The sequence below is a fragment of the Petaurus breviceps genome, unplaced genomic scaffold, assembly GCF_028583685.1.
Source record: "Petaurus breviceps papuanus isolate PSGF00001 unplaced genomic scaffold, PetGlider_PUasm1.0 185, whole genome shotgun sequence".
NCBI lineage: Eukaryota > Metazoa > Chordata > Mammalia > Diprotodontia > Petauridae > Petaurus > Petaurus breviceps.
The window spans coordinates 31,289,924-31,311,087 of record NW_027185797.1 but is presented as its reverse complement, the minus strand read 5'-3'; the positions used below and the strand labels follow the sequence as shown (position 1 = coordinate 31,311,087).

Genomic DNA, 21,164 nt, shown 5'->3' with positions numbered 1-21,164 from the left:
CCCTGGGGCACTCTAATTGGTAAGAATTTAGGGATCGACAAACTCTAGGCTAAGACTGCTTAGAACATTTCTTTATTTGTAGTGTTCTTTGTTGTTTTTTTTTTTTTTAAGAAACTACCATCTGCACAGAAATTTACCTGGACAAAAAAGGGGGGATATTTTTTTAAAACCTCACCAGGGATTACTCCATCTATGAAATCGCTGAAGTAATAAGAGAAAAGAAGGGGGAAATTTAGGTAGTCCAAAAGCAAGTCAGTAAAAATCATTTTAAAAAGTAATGAATAAAAACCTGCCCTTTTAGAGCACATAGAAAGCACTTAATAAATGCTTGTTGAAATGAAGTTTTGCCAGTTTTAAAAAATGCATTATCTCAGTCGAGACCCACAAAATACTGCCAGATACATGCTATTATTATGCCCGTTTCCTATCTAAAAATATTGAAACTATGAGAAGTGAATGAGTATCTTGCCCAGGGCCAGTCAGAGAGCTAGAAGCAAGAGGTAAGTCTGGGTGGCAGCTGAATGCCAGTCTGCCACACTCCAAGTTCAGGGCTCTAACCACTAGGCTCAACATGCCTGTTTCTCTTTTGGGATATTTTATTTGGTGACAACCTTAGAGAATTGTAAGTTTTGGGTGAGTGAATTAATCACACTACCCTCCAAAGAAATGAATAAGAATTCTCATTTTGGAATAGTCCTGTCTCGGGTTTGGAATTATCTTATTACAGTCCCAGTTGTATCTCTTGCCTCAAGGGCATTCTGTTCCTGTAGGACTTTTGATGAGGCTCAGAGGGGAATGGAAGGGGTCAGAAGGTGACTGTCTCTTATGGTTGGGGACACTTAGTTATATTAGTAGTTCACCCAATATAGATTTCTCCCCAAAGCACTATCACATATCCCTCTTGGCAAGTCCCTAAGAGACTGAGATGTCTAAAATGGCTGACCGGTCAAGAGCCTGACAAGTGATATGGCCAAAGAGACATGTGTTTGGGGCCCACTGGTTCTCACTCCTTTAAAAGGAGCCTTGGCTGCTCTCTCCTCTGGGCCCCCCAGCTCAACCCCTTCCCCTGCCCAGACATGTGCCAAATGTGGAGCCCTGGTGGCGCCTTGAGTTGAGGTAAGCATCAGAGAAAAGCAACACCTGCTGTCTTCCCATAAGCCTCCAATCCATATGAACTGAAGGTGCCAGGAAACATTTAACCAACTCCTCTGGCAGCCACAGATCCTCCCATAAAATAAACTCAAGGCACCACATCTGAAATGCCTTCCCTCCTCTCTCCGCCTTATAGAATGTTCCTCTTTGCCCCCAGCCCAGCTCAGTGGCCGTTCCTGACCCCCACCCCTTCAGGTCCTCCCCTCTTCTTTCAAGGAGTTCATACCCTCATCCTCTTTGCACATACTTTGGAGAGGGAGGACTCTTCCCCAGTAACCCATTATGCCCCTCAAGGATAGGGGTGCTGGGTTTTTTCTTGGAATCTCCAAGATCTACCACAGTATCTGGCATATTAGAGAGGCTGCATAATTGTTCGATGAATTTAAGTGAATTAGAATATCTTGTGCCCAGAGTAGGTATCTTGACAGGTAGAAAGTGGCACCTAAACTACGAAGATTTCAGTCCCTGTCTAGACATCTAAATGAGGAAAATCATTTGAAAAGTCACTCAAAAATGGGGAGGGGGAAGAAGGGAGGGAAGAAATTCATGCTCTGCTAAGAGCACACTAAAGGACTTTCCCTAGCCTATTATGGTATGGAACTTGAGGTAAGGGGAGAGGAAGGCTTTTTCCGACTTGGTCGAGCAGCCAACATTCCATAGGAATATATAGGCACCCCTACCCTGGGCTGGGTCACCTCACTGATGAGGAATGCTGCATGTGGGCTTTTAGACTCTTTTAGCTTTTTGGGCAACAGCTCAGAAAATGGTGTTCCAAGGGATTGAAGCAGAACAGGCAAGGAACTCTCCAGAAAGGGCCAAAGGGCATAGACTTGAGGCCATTCCACTCTCTACTACCACTGGCCACAGTCACTGTGGGGCTTGGAGGGCTCACAGCCAAATCCAAGGTGCCACACAGGTTTTCCCTCCTGGGACAGTCTCACCACACTCTCTCCAAAAGTGGAACAAGACTGATGAGCCTCCTTTCCCCTTGGAATGGTGTGTCTTAGCTCCTATTTCCTCTGGGACAAGTGACCTATACCAAGTACACACTTGATGAATATTTTTTATGGCTGATTATTATTCAAGACCAGCATAGCTTTTTTTTTTAAACTCTAGCCTAGAAGTCAGCAGTCCCACATCCTACTCTCTGGGTTTGCTTATGACATAAGTAAATTCAATTCTCTGTGCCCCAGTTTAGCTAATTTATACAATAGGGGCATTCCTTGCCTGCTATACCTGAAAGATATTACAAAATAGGAAAACAGTGATCCCTAAAAAACCCTTTGGAACCGTTAACATTGGATGAGCCCAGTCAGGAGTAGCCCAGAGAATGAGAAGGGCCAGGAGGAGACTGTCATTGCCCAGGAGTGAGAACTCAACATACTGGCCTCTGGTGAGTCTCCCCTCTGCTTAAGAGGCAGCCAGAAAGGTGTGGGCTGGAATTCTAGCTCTGGCCCTTACTACTCACTTCTCAGTCTCAGTTTCCTCATCTCTAAAATGGGGATAATAATAACTTCATCTGATCATTGAGCCTCAAATGGAATTCTAAGGTAAAGTGTTCCGTGTGCCTGACTGTATGTACAGGTCAGCAATTATTAGACTCTTATTCCTGGGGGTAGTGAAGGAACGGATAAAAGTGGTGAATGGGTCACCTTAAAAAACACAGAATGGGGACAAAACAGTGTAATAAAATCAAGGTGAAGGGTGTGTCTCCAGAGCAGCAGAAAGTTTCAAACGCAAAAATGCAGAGCTGCAGGAAGCAATATTCTCGGTTAAACTGGGGAGACTTGCTTCCTGACAGCAACAGATGTGAATTCTCTCCAGTTCAAAAAAAGTTACATTTTAATGCCTCTTGGTAAGTTAAAAAAAAAAATGCAGCTTAACTTTGAATCTCTGGCTGGCTCCCAAGGAGGCTTTTCAAATGTACGACTTCACAGGTAATGGGGCAGCAGCTGCTTTTAGATTACCCACTGACTCTAAAGGGCACACTCTTATTTAAAGCAGAGCTGGAGGACCCCAGGAGTTTTTGAACCTGAATCCTTGGATTTGTCTTGCAGTGAAGATAGAAAAACTAGTAGCTTCCCTATACTAACCTTGAACTACTTGGGGTCTATCTTATTGGCCTTAGAGATCTAGTACCCAAACAAATGCTAAAATGGGAAACTGAGCAGAAATCCCACAGCAAGCGTCCTCAACCCAGTCTGTGAGTAATGACCAAATGAAAAGATTTTCCTCTCCCAAGGACCGGCTAGTCCTTTCATACAAGGATTACCAATAATCACTGGTCCTTCTTAAAGGCAGTGGTGGCTCATTATAAATCCTTAGGTTTGTATAATATCAAGGGAAATTTAAAAAAGCCCCTAGGATGCTGAGTGGGCCCCCTCCTCACCTCTGGTGGACAAGAAGAGATCAAAAAGGAGTTTTTAGTGTTATTTTAAACACAAAATTTTGTTCCACCAAAAAAAAGTCCCTACCCATACTTTACATGGCCCATTATCAAATGTCCTTTGAAAGGGGAAAAAAATACATTAAAAATTTCTCAAATGTATTTAGAAATATTAAAAAAGAAGTGGGCAGGGGTTGAGTGTGTTTTGTGTTGTTTTGTTAAGGAAAAGGAGACGAATGATTCTGTTTCCCTCATATAAAGGCTCCCCCCCTCCCCAACCCACAACCCAACTTTCCACTTCTGCCTTCCTTCCTCAGGGCTTCTGGTCAAATCATCATGTCCTGCTTGTGACATCACAGTCAGACTTCAGAAATTTCCATTCAAACTTGGGCTCACCGTGATTTCTCTCTATATCCACAATTAGCCAAATGCCATCATTCAGGGGCAAACCCAAGCAAATATTGGAAGATCCCCGTTTCTACTATTTAAGTTTCATTTTTTAATGGTTTTGCCAAGATGGAAATTTGAGTTTAAAGAAGATGACTGAACTCTAGCCAGGAAGAGCTGGCATGGACAAGCCCTTTGGTTAAGGAACCAGACAACATCAAGGGCTTAGCATTCACCCTAGAAACCCATTTCAGTATATTTTTTTAAACACACAACTCAAAGAAACCAAGGCAGCAAATGACTTTAGAAGACTAGCTTCTTCCCTTTTGCCATAAGGGGCCCCCACCCACAGCCACTCCCCAAGAGTAGAATGAGGTGTATGTGGGCTCTAGCAAATGCAGGAAGCCAGGGGCGTGTCAGGGCTTCTGGAAGGTTTGTGAAAGAATCAAAGTAACAACTTCATTTTAAATATATATAGGAATTCTTACCTCCCACTGAAGATGAGGCGGGATGTTTCGGATCTGGATCTTACGGCTCCTGGAGAGGAATAAAAGAAAAGAATTAGAGGATAGTCAGGAAAATATATGCAAAGAGTCCCAGCAAACAACATCTGGAAATGACAATGTCACATCTTCCATTAAAAACGTCTTCCAAATTGAAGAAAAATTCACAGACCAGAAATGAGGCCAAAGGACAGGAGAGAGAGGGATTCATATGATGATGCCAGAATCATAACATTTAAGGGAAGCATTTCTGCCAAGATTGGTTCAACACTTCCAAAGTATCTGTAAAATGGGCGACCAAGCACAGGGCACAAGAGAAAGGATTCAAAAGAAAATGTGCCTTTTGCTAAGGATACAATTTGCTTCCACATCACTCCTATGATGAGTGACATAGACTATGCCAGAGGAACCCACATCAGATCTAAGGTTGGCCCCAGAGCAGACATCTCTAGTTTGAGGCCAGATCCAACTGCTCACCTCCCAAGCACCAAAATGGTGCCAAAGCAGGGAGGAGAAAGGAGGAATGGTAGAGAAGGAAGCAATCATATCCTTCCAGTACTGAAATGTCCACGGGGGAATTTTGCATCTCAAGACAAAACCAGAGTCTATAAACTCCTTCTGCCCCTCACTCCAATTCAACCTCATTTTCAAAAGGGTTAGATATTAAAATTCTCCAGATTCCAGATCAGGAAGCCAACAAATACGATCGTCCTCCCCTAGCTAGACTCACAAAGAGCACTTCAACTCAAGTCAACATTTTAATAAACCATTCCTATATATCAGTCAAGGTATGGCGCCAAGTACTGAGAATACCAAGACAAAGAAGCAAAGACAAGTGATGCCTACCCTCAGGGAGCTTCCTTTCTAAGGAGAGGAAGCTCTCCATTCTCAAACATACAAATACCAAAATGCTTTCCAGGGGCAAAGCAAGCACTCTAAGAAATGGAGAGGTCAAATACAGAAGTCAATTTCAATAATTCTTTGTAACAAGAAGTGGTTCTCTGTCAAGGAGGAGGGATACAGGGAAAACTTTAGGCACTGAAAAAATAAAAAGATATCAATAAAGTCTATTTTTAAAAAGAACTCAATGAGTTCTGAGTTCAACATTTACCAAGTGCCAACTCTATGTCAGGGACTGAGGAAGGTATGGAGGCACAAAAGCCAAAAAAAAAAAAAAAAGACTAAATCTTCACCTTCAAGAAGTTTCTATGCTGGGGGGCAGGGGAGGGAACAAACTATGCACTGATGAGTCCAGGCAAAGCAATGGTGGAAAGGACTGAGTGCTAGGGCTAGAACAAATGGCAGAAGAACTCAATTCACCTAAGAAAACTTCCCCTGGTTCTCAATTAGATCCAAATATTTATCAAGTAGCAAGCCAGACACTCATCCCTCTAACGTGAAGGGTAATCTGGAGCATAATCATTTCCCACCACCAGACTTCTGTCTCCTCTGTAAAATGAGGGGTTTGAACTAACTAGCTGCTTCTGAGGTTCCTTCCAGGGAAGCCAAATCTAGGATTCTTCCTTCTCTCCCTAAGTTCATGATGCTCCTCCTTCTCGTAAACATCAGACAGCTCTATCACATTTTAGGCAATCAGTTAACTTGTAAATAAAACATTGGTTTGGTCAGACTACAGTCAACAGTAGTTATGTTCAGTGTAGATTCAAAATGAATTCCTTTGTCTCTTTGCTTTGCTCAGCAGTCCTTGCTGAGGGTGTACACCCCCCTTCCCTCTGCATTTCCTCCTCCACCCCAGAAAATGCTGACCCCACACCCCTTGAGGAATTCTAAAGAAGCCAATGCAGAAACTAGCAATAAAAAGATGGAGGGGGGGGGATGCTACAGAGTTCCCTTATTTTATTAGGAAATAAGATTTGGAACAATTTAACTTCCAAAGAGAACCTGTTAAGGAAGGAGAAATACATGCCCAGAGCAAACATAAGTTTTAATTTTTAAGTCATTGAGAAAAGATTCTTGCTTTGAAACAATCCAAGGCCAACATAAGGATTTCAATGTTATCACAAGCAACTAGAATTGTGTTTCTATCAAATCAGACGCACTTAAAAAAAATGTTATTGCTATTTCTTAAAACAAAGGTTGGGATCTGATTAACAAAAGAAGAAAGAATCTTTTGATAAATATCCAAGGCACAGAGTTAAATTACTGGGGATATCTAGGGGTCCCCTATTGGAAGAAACATGGGTATACAAAAATCTGAACTTATAATTCATGTAAACTGGAGCAAGGTGTTAGGGAATGGATGGGATATTACTGCCTCCATACCTCCCTCAATGTTAAGGAGTAGTCACTTCCTTAACAAAAGGAGGCTTTACTTTCCTGAAGCGGTCAGTACTCAATTTTCCTTTAAATATGAAATCCCCCCAGTGTCTTTTTTTTTTTTAAGAGAGAGGAATATTTACATATCTCTAGGAATATCTATCATGTAAATTGCGGGTAACACCAGGACTCCAACTGATCTCTGGCTATTGAGCCTGGGGTCTCTCTCAGCCACATATCCTCTAAGAAATTTCCCCATCTCCTCTCAATCCAGTGACTATTTGGTACCTCCCCATTTTCCTGCAAGCCAGGCTAAAACTGTGAATCCAATACGTGGGGAGTGAGAAAACGAAATCTCCCCCAAATTGGCTTTCTACAATATTTATTTAAGAATATGGTTGGTAGAAAATATTTAATGCCATATTTTTCAAAATTCAATTCACATATTACCAGTAGAAAATATTTACTGGTATGAAAAAGAAAACCCAACTCCCTAAGCAAAAGGCATGAAAACAAAACTGTCACCATGAAACACGTTTCGAAAAATGTACCTTGACGAAGAATTTTCTTTCCAGAATAACAAAAATGCTTCAAATAAAATACCCATATTACTACTGGGCTCTTATTCCAAGATTAGTTAGTTATCGATTTTTTGTTTTTTAACCATGCAATGAGAATACTTTTGCATGAAATAGCCATCAGGTCGAAATCCACTTTACACCCTGGGTACAAATCCGATACTTGAACCCAAGTTCCCTACCAAAAAAGCATTTGGCGCCTTCTTTCCTAGTGGGCTTCCTCTCATTGACTATGGATTTACAGACTGGTTGGTAGGATTGTCCCTGTCTACCTGTCTAGGTCCATTTCCATCCATGTAGATTTCTCTATTAGAATGCAAGCCCCTTGAGAACAAGGCTTGTTTATGCTTTTTTTTTTCCTTTGTATTCCTAGCACTTAACACAGCTGCTGGCACAAAGTAAGCACTTGATATATCTTGATTGAAAAGTGATTCAAAGGTGGTCAAAAGCAGGCTTCCCTACTTTCACTTAAAAAAATCAATAAACAGAGTCCATTTCTTTGTTGAAAGGTAAGAAACCAACTCCATGTAAAGTGCCCCAGAATCAGTCTGTATTTGTTAAGCACCTACTATGTGCTGGAAACTGTGTCAAGTACCAGGAAAATGAAGGCAAAAGTCACAAATTCTAGTATTAAGAACAGTATGGTAATCAGGTAAATTTTTCCTAAGAAAAAGAAAGCTCTTTAATAGAGTTTTGACATATTTCACATCGACAAGACTCTATCAAACTAGGATTCTAATGGCCAAAACATCACACTGGCCACTTCTAAAACAGCCTAGACTTGTTGGAAAATAGTGAAGCAAGTACTTTACTTGTGTATATTTCATTCTCTGGAAAGAATGTCCCAGGAATTTTCAGTAACTACTCAACTCAGTTATCTAGGAGGGAAGGAGTTTGTTTTCACTGAAATCTGGGTAATTAAAAAACCTATTTGTTTTTTTAACAACTATTTTACTCTCCGCTTTCGCCCAATATGTCAGAATATCATGCTGGCTATTTCTAGCTTCATTTCCTCTTCCTACTGTCCTTCCTCTTCCCTCACTGCACCCCACAACAGGAATGCCTTCACTAAAATTCAATGAGCTAAAGAAAGGGAAAGCGCTGTGGGTGTTACCCAATGCCAAATACTTGGACAAAGTCTTTGTTGTTTTTTTTCTCCTACTCAGTTATTTTATCTCCAAAATGAAGTTGGACTAAGATATTTCTCAGCCAGAGGTTTCTAATCTGAGGTCCATGAATTTTTGCTTTTTAATTCTGCTAACTAAAATTCAGTATGATGAGTTTCCTTTGAAATTTTATGCATCTAAAAACATTATTCAGACAAAGAGCCATAGGCTTCAACAGACTGAGAAGAGTCCGGGACACAAAGAAGGAAAATTCTTGCCCCGAGGTCCTCCCCCAAATTCTTAATGAGAGGTAGGAAAGAGGCTTTGGGCCCAACACTTCCCTATGCAAGGCACCAGGTGGCGACATAAGCCCATGACTTCTACCCAAAGGGGCCACCACCCAGTCTCCTGTAGACGTTTCAGGTTTTAGAAGTTTGTGTCTCTATGTTGAGCCACTGGAAAGTAAGATTTCATCTTGGCTCAAAACCAGGATTTTCAGGTGACTATGACTTCCCATAACCTAGGGATAAGGGCTGAATTTAGCCACAAAAGTGTAATTTGTAACCTCCAGTTTTTTGGACACAAGACATTTTCTGTAAGTACAGTAAACGTGAAAGACAAAGATACTTTGTGTACCAGAGAAATCGCTACAATGGCATTAGAGCCTGACGTAGAATTCTGTAACGAAGTGATAGTCATTATTGCCCATTGTAGAACTTCAAAGCTTTCCAAGACCTGCCAGTACACTGAGATCCAGATCCGTTGAAGGTGTGTGAAGTGCACTGCACTTGTCAAAAACAAGGTCTATTAGAAAAGGTGCTCAGTTTGGAGGTGGAAGACTCTGATTCAAATCCTGGCTTTCCCACCTACTTCCTGTGTGATCCTGGTCAAGTCACTTAGTCTCCATGTTTCCATTTCCCCACTTGTAAAATGAGGGGCTCGGACTAGACCAGTGAGGTCACTTTCAGCTCTAAATCTATGATTTCGTGATATATAACTGATATCAACATCAGTTAGCATTGATCTCACTGCTTTTGTTTTCTCATCTGTAAAATGGGGCCACACAAAACATTTTTGTTTCTCTTTCTTCACAAGGAAATAGGGTCACAGATTTCGAGAAAGGGGAAGAACCTGAAAAGTAATCCAGTCCAACTCGATCATTTTACAGCTAAGGAAACACTGAAAAGAAATGAAGTAACCTGTCTGAAGTTCTCTAACACCTAGTCCCTTCCACTTTCTACAGTTCCAAGCTGAATACCTCAACTGGCTGAATGAGGGTTGGGGGGCAAAATGACTGTAAAAAGAAAAGACAGCAAGAAAACATTTTCTAAAAATTAATAAAGCAGGGTTTAGAACCTGCAGCACTTACCTCACAAAGAGTGTTGTGCAGATCAAATAAGCTAAAGAGAAGAAAAGGGTTTTTGCATCCCTTCAAACTTTCTATTAGCATCAGTGACCATCACCATTGTCGTCATCTAGGCCAACACTTTGGATCTCACAGATTAGAACCCTCAGGTGATGAGGCTTGCCTAAGGTCATGGCCTCCCAACAGATGTACCATCCTGTCAAGTTTACCAATCTCATTATTGTTGAAAGGCATGAAGGGAGCATATTCATCATAATACACGTAGAGTATGATTAATACTGAAATTAAGTGATAGGTCATGCCAAGTTTTTCCCATAGTTATTATTAGAAAAAAGGCAGTGAGAAGGGCAGGCAGGTGTGCTACAGCCCAGAGTTATTCAAAAGATTATCCTGGTTAAGGCCACCAACCGCATTTGCAAAATTACTACTGAATTTTAATGTTTCTAAGAAATCCCGGTCATTTAGACCTTTGAGCTGGAGGTCGGTGGTTTTGCTCCCTCATGCATGTAACCTGATAATATCTCTTTCCAGGCCATTCCCCCTTCCTTCTCCTCCCCAAGACCTGGAGTTAAAAAAAAAAAAATTCAGCTCATCTGGGAAGCCTTTTTGATTGTATACAGAATATTCTTGTCACTAAGTGTTTGCCTTTTTTTCAAGGCTCCCCTATAACTTCATAGTGTATTTCTTATGTTACAAGTATACTGACTGGCATCTCCAACCAGCCTCTAAATTCAAGGTCAAGAATTGGCAATGACTATGAGAAAAGCCTGGTGTTGGGGGAAAAACACTGGCTTTGGATTCCTAGGTCCTGGGTTCAAATGCTGCCTTTGTCACTTATCAGCTGGCCAAGTCATTGTACTTCTCAGGGCCTCAGCTCCCTCATCTGTAATCCAAGAGGAGGGGATAAGATGGCTTCTAGTTCTAGAACTAGGGCTGCCTGGCGGGCAGTTTAATGGCACTGCCTCATTTCTCATGGGTAAGTCGTCTACCAAATAGGTTGTCAGCTCATTGGCAGACAATGTTTCTTTTTCTGTGCCACTGCTGGGACCTATAAAAGCCCTATGAATACTTGTTGAATTGAGTTATTCACAGACTATGCCGTCCATCCCTGAACAAGAGAGTTGACTCCACTCTTTGTCCTAGGTCTTAAGCATCTGAAAATGTAGCCTTCCAACAAAAGTTCTTGCAACTATTTCATAAAATCACAAATGTTGCAATCCAAGGCAGGAACCCACACTGTTTAACATTAGCGGCTGGCCCTGCAGTTTAAATGAGCTGCTTAATAAGACTTTGCAGGTCTTCAAAAAAAAAAAAACAAAAACAGGCACATCTTCTGGGCTTAAGTTGCAATGATTTAGTAGAAGGAGAGCAGTCCCAGGGAGGGGAAAAAAGCCCAAAGCTTTATTCTACAATAGACTATTCATAGAGGCTTCAGACACATTTGGAAAAATAGCTATTGTTCTCACTTTTCCTCCCATATTAAAAAACAAAAACCTTGAGGTTTGCATAGATCACAAAACAGAATTTTCCCCATAGGGTTTACCACCATTTGAAACCAGTTATTAAAATAGTAGGCTGCTTTCAAATCCAATCTAGCTCCAAGTTGGCTAGTTCGGAATGAAGTTCTATTTGTTAAAGAGATTCTCAAGTTACTGAAATAGCTTATTTTTACCCAATGCACAGAGAGTGTTTTTCATGTTCATTGAAAAGAATTCATACTTACTTTGGGATTATTAAAACACTACAGCCATAAGTTCACGAAGGAAAAGATTTACTAAGTGGACTAAAGCAATGGCATTGGGGAAAACAAAAATATTTTGTCATTTGAGCAGAGCAGCAACATAGTAGCTAACGAGCTGATCTTGGAGCAGAGGTGTCCCACCATGGGCAAGTCACTTAGCTCCTCTCAGGTTCTGTTTTCTCATCTTGAAAATGAGGACGATAGTACTTGCCTCAGGATTTTAAGGATCGAATGTGATAATGTACTTAGTGCAACAGATAAATGTGGGCTATTACTAAAGTATGTCTGGGGCTGCCAAACAGTATGATTTCAGGAGAGTACTCCACAGGTGTGACACTCAGCCAACAAGGCTCCCTGGAATTAGATTTGGAGCAAGTAATATTTGAAAAGTGACTACGTGACAACACTCATTTCTCCAAGCAACTGGGACTCCCATCACCTAAAGGTTCGGAAAATGGAGCAGCCTAGCCGCCCCCTCCTGATTTGTTTCTGAGCACTCAAGTTCCACTGCTCACAAGGCTTATTTGTTCAATTTTTAAACACTGCACACACAATCTGGCAGGATAAAGCATGCAAGAGAATATAATGGTTCACAAGAGGAAAATAAGCATTTCTTAGAAAAAAACAAATCCCCGGCTCCCTGCATTCAAGCGATTGGTCCCTGGCGGGAAAATAAACTAGAGTGGGGTGGTCAAGGACTCCATCCCAATCTCTCCACCTGGCCTTTTGAGCCCTCCACCAACTCACCTCTTTGTCTGGCTTTGTATAAGCCCATTTCATTTCTCCCCTGCCCCCACACCCGCTCCAGCTCCTCAGTCAGGCTGGATTGCTCCTCAAGGTTATAGCCCAGCCCCCTCCAGCATGAAATGAAAACTAAAAGCAGGGGGCCAGCTACCCAAGCTGTGTGATAACAACTACAGTTATTCCCTGGGTCTGGATGCACAGATGCCAAGACTCCTTCCTTTGAACACATTTGGAAATTATATCTCAATCTTTGATTCAGAGCAGAAAGGGACCTGAGAGGTGCATCCCGTCCAACCTCTTCATTTTACAGATGAGGAAACCCATAGTTGGGGAGTGAGAGGGAGACAGTGAGCCTTAGCAGCACTGAGCTTTGTAGGCAGATCTCAGAACTCCAAATGCAGGGTTTTCTCTACACAGCACCATGTGCTGACTAAAATTCTTTCAAGGAAGGGTTTTGAAACCCTTGGTCCGACTTGGATACCTTTTCAGAACCATATTTTTAAAGGCATAAAAAATTACAGAAAATTCTAAAGAAAATCAATTATATTGAAATATGGCTATCAAAATACTTTTAGAGACAAACTTGTGGACTCCAATTTGAGAACCACTGCTAAGTGCATTTTTTTGGCAGAGTCTTGGAAAAGACTCTTCTTTTGCTAGTCAGTGGAGTAAGAGAATGTAGGTTGGAAATCAAAGGAGCCAAGCGAGGTTAAATCTCTCCTCTGATACTGCCCTCCTACAGACTTTTGGGTGAATCCCTTCACCTTGGTGAAAAATGCTTAAGGACTTCTGCAACCCTGACCCACCAAAGGAAATCTCAGCACATAAGAGAGCTCCTGAGTCTCTGTGATAGTTCCTGAATAAAGCCTTACTTTTTTAAAGTCAATACCTACCTTTCCCTTTCCCTAGAATCAGGCCAGGGACAGTTTTTTTTTTTTAACTGAACAATTATAGAGCAGGACTTTACACCACCTACAAAAAAGCTGAAAGGAACCCTCAAGGTAGGGAGTTGTCTTATTACAGTAAAAAAAAAAAAAACAAAAAAACAAACCACACTTAAAAAATCTGCATCTAGATGAAGTGACTTGCTCCTAGGCTGCAGTTAGCTATTCTTCAAGCTTACAATTAGACTAAAACCACATAATTATGACCATTTATGACAGGGAGAGCAATAAGCCTACTTAATGCACTTTTAAAATCTGGAGGGGAGGAAATTTAACTGCTGCACTCTCTTTATCCCCAACTGTTATGGAAAACATTGAAGACTCTCCCAAGTTAAAGCTTTTCAAAGCAGCTTTGGAAAATTGCCGTTCCTTGGGTTCCGCCCTTTTACCTATAGGTTTCTAAATCAAAATGCCAGTAAGCCATAGATAATGTCTGGGTGTTGATCTAGCCCTCTTTCTAGCATCAACAACTGATGCTTCTAGAAAAATTCTGCAAAGCATTTTACATACACGATCCTACTTGTGCCCTCAGGAAGGAAAATTGCTGTCCTGCAGACATATTTTTATGAAATAAAAAGATATTTCATATCTTATTTTTAAGACAACAGAATCCTTGATGAAAAAATGGAAGAGACTCCAAGAGAGGTCAAATAGTCCAATCCCCTCACGTTACTGATGAGGAAACTGAGTCCCAGAATCAACTTACTCTCACTAAATCTACTCTAAGTGATGCCCCCACCCCCAGCACCAAAGTCAGAAGTCTGGCACAGTCCAAGCTGCCTGAATAGAAGCCGTTGTGTTTCACTCAATAGATGACATGCTTGATTGGAGTCAGGAAGATAAACATGGGCTTAAATCCTGCTTCTGATATACCTCTGTATGGTGTGTGACCCTAGGCAAATCACTTCATCTCCTGAGCCTCTCACAGGATTTTGACGTCTGGGATTATTAAACACTAAATTAAGCATCCCACATATCAGAGATAAGATTGGCATTGGACTACCCCAATGCCAATGGGGGGAAAATCATATTAAATGCAAAAGTAGTGTAGTGTGCAATTCCAGCTTTGGCCTCAGAACCAGAAAGACCTGAGGGAGAATTCTGCCGGAGAAGCTTCCTAGCTATGAGGCCAAGAGCAAGTCACCTCTCTTAAGTCCCAATTTCCTCATCTGTAAAATGGGAATACTAGCAATGTGGATCTCCTAGCATTGTGGAGACTTAAATGAGATAATGGTTGTATAAATGTCTGTTAAAAATCAAACTATTTTTTTTTGCCCCATGTCTGATTTTCTAAAAACTGGAAATCTGCGTAGGATAATCTCCACACCACAATGACCCACAGTGGATAAGAATTTAAAGTATTGAATTCTGAAGGATTAAATGAGTTGTCATTAGCACTTAATCTATAGTGAGCAGAGACATTTTAACTTACCTATGTTATCACTGCCCCAAAATTATTCTAATATTTCTACAAAATAATTTCTTTGAAAAGATCTGAAACCCAGTCATGAGGAACGCCAGTGAGTAAAGCTTAATTTGTTACATCTGGTGGCAGGGAGGGAAAGAGTGGAACAAATGAATCTTTCAGGGGGGCTGGATTTAGCTTCAATACCCCTGCAACAGGTGTGTTATTTTGCAAATAATCTTTTAAAGCTTTACAATTGGGCATATGTTTAGCTTAAGAGCTAAAGCAGTAATTGGTGAAGTCACTTCAATATTCAGTTAGCCCAGCAGCTGCGAAGCTTCCAGTATGTGTCCAAGCAGAAAGCTACCGGTACCCCCATCCCATGTATGTCTTTCTCCCATCTAGGAGCCTGACTAGAAGGTGACACATTAACAATCATTTGCCAATCAAAAGGGATCATCATGAAATCTTATTGGGGGGGGTGGTGTCTAAGTGACCCCAAATCTTCTTATATAGTCTTCGGTAGGGTGGTTACATGGCATAGAGGCAGCCAGCCCACTTAAGCTTCTAATGTTAGAAGGAAAACTTGAAAAAGTCTCCTGCCTTACAATTGAAAACATGAGGGAAACTGAGTCAGGAACTGAGGGTCTTAGAGGTCTTTGGTAAGATCAATTTCACAATAAGGAGTGCTGCAATCCCTTAAATGGTTATAAATGTGTGCTGGGTGAACTAATTTAGAGTATAAGGGATTGGAATGCACTTAAAATACTTAAAGAATGGATAAAAAACTTATAATTATGGATGAAATTTTACTTCTGACCCATATATTTAAAGACTAAATGATAAGAAACAAGGATAGAGATACCCACACCCCTCTGGGTGTGCTGCTTGAAAATCCTGTAACAAATCTGAGTTTTAGCAGTTAGGAGGGACTGAACAAATAAGTCAAACAGGTTAGCAGGAAGTTCTGATAACCAGTCTCTTTACTGGAGGCCCCCAGAGCACTGAAGATAATCAGGTAAAGCATCTCCACACATTTCAGTAATGGGTCTGCTAGGCTGTTCTGGCTTCTGCAGCCAGTCAGACCACGTAATGGATATGTTTTCATTTGGATTCTTTCTGAAGGTGTTGGTTGACTAGACAACCCTTCCACCACCACCCGTCAAATTCTGCAATTCTGTGAAAGAAGCTTGCTTTGTCCTTCTAGAAAGTGTCCACTATCTAAAAAGATGGCAAGCCACTCTGACTAGAACATTTTAGGTAGCAGAGGATTAATAATAAAAGCTAGCTAGTTCGGTGAAATCAGCGTGAGTTGGGACCCAGGGCTCCACCCTATCCACCCCCCTCTTTACAAATTGCCTCTTGTAATACAATTAGAACTAGGTCAAGTTTATTACACATATTTTCAACCCACCACTTGAGAGAATTTATTCTCTCCCCCAAAGAGGACTGCATTCTCTATGCTAAAGAAGAAAAAAAAAAATAGTAATTTACAAAATAAAAAAAAATACTAGCAATAATACAAATTTGCAGACACAAACCAGGAGGCTCAAGACATGCTGGGTACTGTGAAGCTGTGTTCACAATGGGAAACATAACTGTGTGTTTGCTGCAATTTCTCTAGTATTAAAAGTAGACAGAATTAGTTCCACAAAAACCTACATAAGTCAAAAACAAAAGTTTCATTAGCCGGGAATTCTGTAAAATGAAAAGGGGCAGACACATTCAGACACCTGGGCTGAGCAGAGCCCAGGATTTGCACAAAAGAGGACAAAAAGAATGAATAGCTTTCCCTCTCTTCATTTACATACATTTACATCTATTCAAACTTTTAAGTCTTCATTTTAGAAACATTCGGAAAAAGCTCAAGCATATTTTCAGTTAAAAAGAGCACAGATCAAGACTGCTTCTGTTTCCCCTAGCAATAAGGTAGAGGTGGTAAGGGTGAACGCATAAAAACTGAGAAAATCTCACCATGTTATCACAGGATTTTTTTTGTTTGTTTTAAAATATTTTTGGCCCTACCACTTGAAAGAAAAAATGTACTGGACACACACATCACAAAATGCAAAAGAAATATGCTTGTCCAGAGGAAAAAAAATAAGATCCCGTAATGGTCATACAATCATCCTTATCCATGTTAATTTTTCAGCAGTACTATCTTTAAGACTATTTCATTTCAAAAGCTCATTACACAATACAAATCTTAAGTCAATGAATGGTATGAAATAACTGGGTGCATGTAAATTGTAATTTTTTAATAATATAGGAGTTTTGGTTACTAGTTTGAATAAATTTAGAAATTATGCATTGGTAAATATTCCAGGCACTAAGTATTTACAGATGCCATGGAAAGCAGCCATACCAACATTCTGTTCTGTTTGAAAATAAAACATTTCACAACATAATTAAAAATTTTTAATAACTATGACTGCAACCAATTCAATTAAAAACTGGTAAAAGTTCCTTCTTCAAAAACAAACCATGCTTCTTGATGTTCTCAATCTCATTCTCACCAAACTCCTGTTCAATAAGGTATTTTATATCTAAGAATTCTATATCTAAGATATTGAAAAAAATATTTTACAATTTGACCAATTTTTAAAAATCGTTAGGACTCAATTCAAAGCACTGAAAAAAGGTCAATACAAACTCGAATATTCACTATTTTAAAATGCATGTGGAGCTTTTAAAAATTGCAAGAGAACCCATGAAACATGGGTCCTAAAGTTGATTTCTAATTCTCAAAATGGGGAGGGAGAGCAGCTTTGTTACAGTTTAAGGGAAAAAAATCATTTTGTGGCAACTTCGGAAAATAAATTCTAACATTCCGTTCACAACAATCTCAATTTAGCTAATTGTCTAAGAAACCTGGAGCCCCAGGTCCTCATTAGAGGTGATAGCAGCTGACTTGTGACTTTCCCACCCAGTTCACAGCCTCCTGCCCACCAGAGTGGCTAAGACTGGTTTTACTCCAATTTGTTCTGAATTTTCAATGACCCAATCACCCAGATTCACAAATTTGACTTTATTCTTCTTTTAAAAATTCCATTCAGTCTGCGTAACTACTAAGTCAGGAACCAAAGGTGATATCTCATTTTTATTATCGATCTATCAGTACCGTATGTAAGTCACTATCTGAAGTTCTCAAGAAACCCACACTTAGTGCACCCACATGCTTGGAACAGGCATCCCCCATCTAAGGGCTCATTTGATATATCAAGTAAGATAATTGTTCAATTGCTACTCTCTCTCTTTCTCTCTCTCTCTCTCTCTCTCTCTCTCTCTCTCTCTCTCTCTCTCTCTGCCTTTACAAGCTTCCTCCTGAATGTCTAGGCAGAAAAACTAAAATTCTCTCATATTTGTGGGCAGAGGTGATTCAGACATTTTGGAAACCTTGTTCTATAATCCTTGACAAAATTTGTCTGAAGTACTCATCTTAAATTTAAATCAAAGCTTGCCCGCTATCCCTAGGTCAAGAAGGAAGGAGAAAATACAGATAGGAAGCAGGGTGTACCAGATGGGGAATTGATCTCAAAGTCTGGAACATCTAGTTTCAGGTCCTACCAGACTGAGGCAGATGTGCCTGTATGTCCCTGGGAAAATTACTTAATTTTTCAACACCTTCAGCCAACCCAGAGTCAGGCGTTCTTAACCTGAGGTAACTGAACTTCTTTTAATATCTGGATAATTACATTTCAATTTAATGAGTTTCCTTTGTAATCCTATGTATTTTGCCTTATGCACTAAAAAAATCATTCTAAAATGGGGTTCACTGGCTTCACAAGGCTTCTAAAGGGGTCTACAAAATCCAGAAAAGTGAAGAAGTTCTGCTCTCAGACTATAATTTGCAGGGATGGGACAGATCTGCTTTGAAAAAGAGGCTCCTCACTGGGAACTCTCCACTCTATCTCAGATCAAATAAAAGGAAAAAAAAATACACCTCTCTCTCAAAGTGTTTCGATGATAAAGACCAGCTTCTACAATCCAACTCAACCTTTTTGTTGTTGTTAAAAGAGATGAGTAGGGAAGAGAGGATCTATTCCCCAAAAGTGTCTCAAATACAAAAAAGATATTAATAAATGTTTTATTTTAAATGATTTTAAAATAATTTTTTAACTGGAAGGGTCCTCAAAAATTCCCCAGATCACAATATCAGAAGGGTATTACAGGAACTGCCAAGCTAAGGAGTCATTTTTTTTTCCAGAAAATAAATTCCTTGGAGAGGAAAGCCAGGAACATTTAAAGGACATAGGCATTTGAGTACACACAAGCCACCCAACCTTCTCAGTTTCCAAGTATAAGACATTAGCTTTCAGCACGATGGCAGGCACTCTCAGCAAGACAGATACAGGGACAGGCAAGTGGGTGACTGAATGTCCTGCTCTGATTCTCAATCCATTGCTGCATATGGCAGACGGCAAAGACAGTGTCGATCAGATGTTGGAATAAAATGAGTTCTTCTTGTATTTATGCCATGACACTCACATATATAAATGTGTATCTATCTAAACACAGAGGCAGACAGAAAACTGCCTGGAAGATAAGGCTCAGGATAAACTCTCCTGGGCCATGATCCATCCTCCTGGAAAGATCACCCTTCTAAATGCCAGTCACCTACTGCTTCCAGACCTCAAACTTGGGGAGGCAGCATGACCTTGGCTAGCACTTTTGACTGGGCTGGTTTTTCTGAGTAGTTCAGGAGTAACAGGCACTCAGCTGCCCCTGCTGCATGCCACACCTCTGCCATACTTGTCCTAGAGCCCACTGCCAGGCAGTCCCAGGAGTAAAGGTAAAGATAGTGAGCTCCCCAATCACTGGGGCAGAAAGGGGCTGTTGGGCTCTGAAAGCTCTGAGCTGGGCAGACCCTCCTGAAACCCTGCCTCATCTCACTTTATGGATCAGCAGCTCATTAGTGAGAGGAAACTCAACATCTGATGAGTATAGATACAAAGTACCAGCATCCACAGCGGAGGGGCTCCCTGCATACTTTGAACAGGTATCTGCTAAATGGAGGCTTAACTCGAGCTGAAAAGTGAAGGGGGGCGGGGTTTGAGGATAGTGAAGGAGAGGGAGGAAGCAGAAACAATTTACCAACTAATATATGGGAGGAAACCCAAAAGGGAAGCTATTGAAAAAGAGAATTTTGGAAACTTTCAAGTAATCCGAGAATAGAACTAGGTTAGGGACTAAACCTGGGATTTCCTTGCTACAGTTAATCTGAGATGAGCAAATTCCTTCTATCCAGGCAGATCAGCCCCTCCTCCTACTCTGTGATAGAGGTTAGATTTGGTTGCAGCACTAGGAAATGAAATGACTCACCCAGGGTCACACAGCCAGAATTTGTCCTATCTGAAACCCGGTCTTCCCTGTTTCAGGCTCAGCTTCTAGGCACTATATCCTGCTGTTTCTTCTGCCTCATAAACCTTAAGAAAGCTAACCCAGTGACCTAAAGACAATTATCTTATCATCCTACACCAATGAAGTCCCAGCCCTGATTTTTTTTTAAAATGCTAATATCAAGACAAAAGCCAATAGACTTTTTAAAATTCTACTTGACAGGTCCCAATTCTTTTTTAAGAAAAGACTCTCAAATTTTGAGATGAAAAGGACCTTAGAGGCCCTCTACTACCTTCTTATTTCTAGACAAGCAAAGTGACGCTCAGGGGCATTAGCCTAGGTCACATAGCTAGTGTCTCTCCCACTCTGAATCTGCTTTTCTAAAACCACACAGTCTCTCCCCATTCAGAATTAAGATGGAGATGACTGGGAAATGAGGAAGAGATATGGAGAAGAGAGAAGTAACGTGCTTTCACCGGGGTGAAAAGTTATACAGAATTCCTGAGAAGAAATAAAAAATGAAAAGATTCTCAAACTGGGAGTAGAAATCCCCAAACTACCACCTCCTTTGCTCAGCACCTTGTTATGCTGCTGAACGTACATCTTAAATCCCAAGGGAAGCTAAAGATGTCAATATAATTTTACTTTTATTATTTTTATGCAGCTTGGGGTGTGTGTGTGTGTGTGTGTGTGTGTGTGTGTGTGTGTGTGTGTGTGTGTGTGTGTGTGTGTGTGAGATGTGGTGTGGTTTGGTGTAGTGTGTGCGCGTCTTTAATTATGTGCCCAGAAACGGATTGCAGCCCATGCTTACGGAAATTGTCCAGGCTCTAAGATGACATCCTCCCATAATCCCAATTAAATCAGATTTTTAAAATGTTAATTAATGGTGAGAAGTAGTCACCTACCAAGCCCTTCATTAAAATTAAAGGATCATGGGAATAGTACTGTATGAAAAGAAGCGGAGGGGCAGAAGGTCTCTAAATGGAACCACTGGGGACAAATCCATGCCTCGATTTCCTCCCAATCCAAGCTACAGTAGGCTCCCATCTTGGACGCGCCTTCTCTAAACAGGCTAACTGCTAGAAAAAAGTCCCCTCCTACCTAGGGAAAGTTGCCAAGGCACAGAACTACAATCTCTCTCACCCTCAGGGTCAGGATCATCCAGGCACTGGCCTTTCCTTCTCCTCCTTCCTCTCTCCCTTTTTACTCTACCTCCTAGATCGGAAAGGGAGCTG

General features: G+C 40.8%; 1 protein-coding gene across 1 annotated transcript in view; it reads right to left on the bottom strand.

The window, feature by feature from the left end:
- Window positions 1-21,164, bottom strand: part of IGF2BP3 (insulin like growth factor 2 mRNA binding protein 3) — a 96,858-nt gene that overhangs the window by 62,738 nt on the left and 12,956 nt on the right. The window contains exon 2 of the mRNA XM_069088199.1: window positions 4,414-4,462. Within this exon, the coding sequence (XP_068944300.1) occupies window positions 4,414-4,462 (49 nt within the window). The remainder of the gene's footprint in view (window positions 1-4,413; window positions 4,463-21,164) is intronic.